Here is a 2,324-nt window from a genome sequence, read left to right on the forward strand (position 1 = left end):
TCTGTGGCTAGCATCTGCGGCCTTGAATGCAGGAGGTGCTGGGGCGCGTGGGCACAGGGCACACCTGCCTGATGGTGGGCACCAGTACGGTGTGGCTGTAAGTGGGCACACCTGCGCCGGGAGGCGCCACAGAGGACATTGTGCATCTGAGAGACATGAGAGAATGCCACGGCCCAGAGAGTAAAGCCTGGCCTGGGAGTGGGAGGCAGGTGTGGGTGGGTGAGCCTCCCTCCTTCCCCCAGGCCCTGTGGCAAGGAAAAGGTGAAGTCTGATTAAGAAAACCTTCTGAGCGTTTTCCTAGACATTAACGTGAGACCAGAAGCTTGAGAGGTTGTTTGTTAAAACAATATTTTATTGACACATCCTCAATGTTCTGTATAAATATAAAGTGCTAAGTTTCCAACCCCTGCCCACAGGGCTGGGAGGAAGTAGGGGGAGGGAGTGTTAAATGTCAGTTGAACACAAATAACTTTCCAGCGCCAACACAAGCGTGAGACGCTCACGTACATACACACGCAAGCAAACAGTCCGCAGCATGACGTTCCAGTCACTTCCTGAGCTCCAGCTCCCCCGCACAAGGCTCAGGCTCCAGGCCCCAGGGCGGACCACCCCAGACAGGGCTCCTGGCTGTCACAGCTTGTTCCTTGGTGCCCTCAGGCTGCCAAGGGCTTCGACATGGTGGTGGCACCACGGATATAGAGTCTAGTTCATTTCTGCCAGTGGGTGGGGCAGGAGGGAAGTAGACGTGCCCTTCATTCTCCCCCAGTTTGAGGGCCGGCCCTCAAACCCCTAGCAGACGAGCACCAGAGAAGAAAATCTAGCACCCCTGCATTTCTAGTGCCCCCGTGGGACACTAGGAGCTTTTCAAATTCTGACAGGAGACAGACCCGCGAGGAGCCCAGTGGTCCCCAGGAATAAGCGGCCTCTCTCGGCCATTGGGGGGGTGTCAGCCTGGTGCCACTCTGCCTTAGTGACACAACACCTGAGTCTCAAATTGCAGTAGCTGCCCCATGAAACTGAAGTTGGGGGAGATGACGCCCCGACGTTGCTTAACAAAGTCAAAGGCCTCATCCAGCCGCACCCGGTGGCTCTGGATCAGGTATGCCAGGCAGATGGTGGCGGAGCGTGAGATGCCTGCCTGGCAGTGGACCAGCACCCGGCCTCCGCTGTTCTTCACTGAGTCTGCAAGGGGGGGGGAGGGGGCAGTCAGATGGGAAAGTAGGCAGGGGAGGGACAGGCGCCAGCGCCCGCTCCTGGGGCCTTCCCCAATCCCGGGCGGGGCTCGGGCTCTCTCTTACCAATGAAGCCTATGGCCTCCTGGAACCAGGCACTAATCTCCACCATCTGGCTGTCCTCCACGGGGATGCTCTTGTAGCGGAAAAGGCCCTCAAAGTGGTTAGGGCAGCTGGCGGAGACGTTGAGGACCGCAGTGATGCCGCAAGCCTGCAGCCCTTGCAGGTCTGAGGAGTGGCTGTAGCTGCCCAGGTACAGGTAGGGCAAGATCTCCACAGGGCCACCCTGGAGGGGCAGGGGAAAGGGGTCATGAGGTCTTCAGCTCAGGGCTGGAGGGCTGCGCTCCAGCAGGGACAGAGATGTGGCTGTCTGGCCCCCTGCAGGAGGTGGTCAGATTCAGAAATGCCAGGAGGACCCCCAAGGACAAGCAGGTCTAGTCATAGATACACACCTGAAGCCCCAAACTATGCTGTAGATACACACACAGACCCGGGAGTCTCATACAAGCAGGCAGCCAGGCACACTCACAGATGTGTGCCCCTATTCATCACCCTCTCCCTCCCCACCCCCAAACACACAGGGTGGAACCCTGGCATCTAGAAATGGCAAATCGGTACCCCAAAGTGTCTATCCTGCCTAGGAGAGGGGAGAGTGGGGAACAGTGACAAGGATCTCGGATCTCAACTCACCTGGTCATAGAAGGGAGCCCTGGAGTCCGCGGGGCAGCTGTTTTCAACCCCAGCGGGAGGCATCACCGGGGTGGGGGACTCAGAGCACAGATCCGGACAGCAGGTCTGGAAGGTTTCGAAGCCTCCTGCAGGTGGGGCAAGGACACGGGTGAATGGGAGGGCGGGCCGGGTCGGGAGGGCGCGGGCAGCGGCTGGGGCGGGCGTGGGCTGGCGCTCACCTCGGAGGAAGCACACGGCGGTGGGCCCAGCGCACGTCTCGTGCAGCAGCGCCGCCAGCAGCACCAGAGCGGGGCCGTCGGGCGGCAGCTCGGCCACCGAGGCGCTGTCCTCGTCCATCACTACTGCCCGCGCCAATTCCCCGCGAGCCAGGCGCGCCCGCAGCGCGCGGTCGGGCAGCAAGCA

General features: G+C 60.5%; 1 protein-coding gene across 1 annotated transcript in view; it reads right to left on the bottom strand.

The window, feature by feature from the left end:
* Positions 1-367: 367 nt before the first annotated feature.
* DUSP2 (dual specificity phosphatase 2) overlaps positions 368-2,324 on the bottom strand; it is a 2,237-nt gene continuing 280 nt past the window's right edge. The window contains exons 2-5 of the mRNA XM_004686000.2: positions 2,141-2,323; positions 1,923-2,047; positions 1,299-1,518; positions 368-1,182 (exon numbers count right to left, since the gene is read on the bottom strand). Of these exons, the coding sequence (XP_004686057.1) occupies positions 968-1,182; positions 1,299-1,518; positions 1,923-2,047; positions 2,141-2,323 (743 nt within the window). The 3' untranslated portion in view covers positions 368-967. The remainder of the gene's footprint in view (positions 1,183-1,298; positions 1,519-1,922; positions 2,048-2,140; position 2,324) is intronic.

The sequence above is a fragment of the Condylura cristata genome, unplaced genomic scaffold, assembly GCF_000260355.1.
Source record: "Condylura cristata isolate star-nosed mole 26May11 unplaced genomic scaffold, ConCri1.0 scaffold00020, whole genome shotgun sequence".
Taxonomy (NCBI): domain Eukaryota; kingdom Metazoa; phylum Chordata; class Mammalia; order Eulipotyphla; family Talpidae; genus Condylura; species Condylura cristata.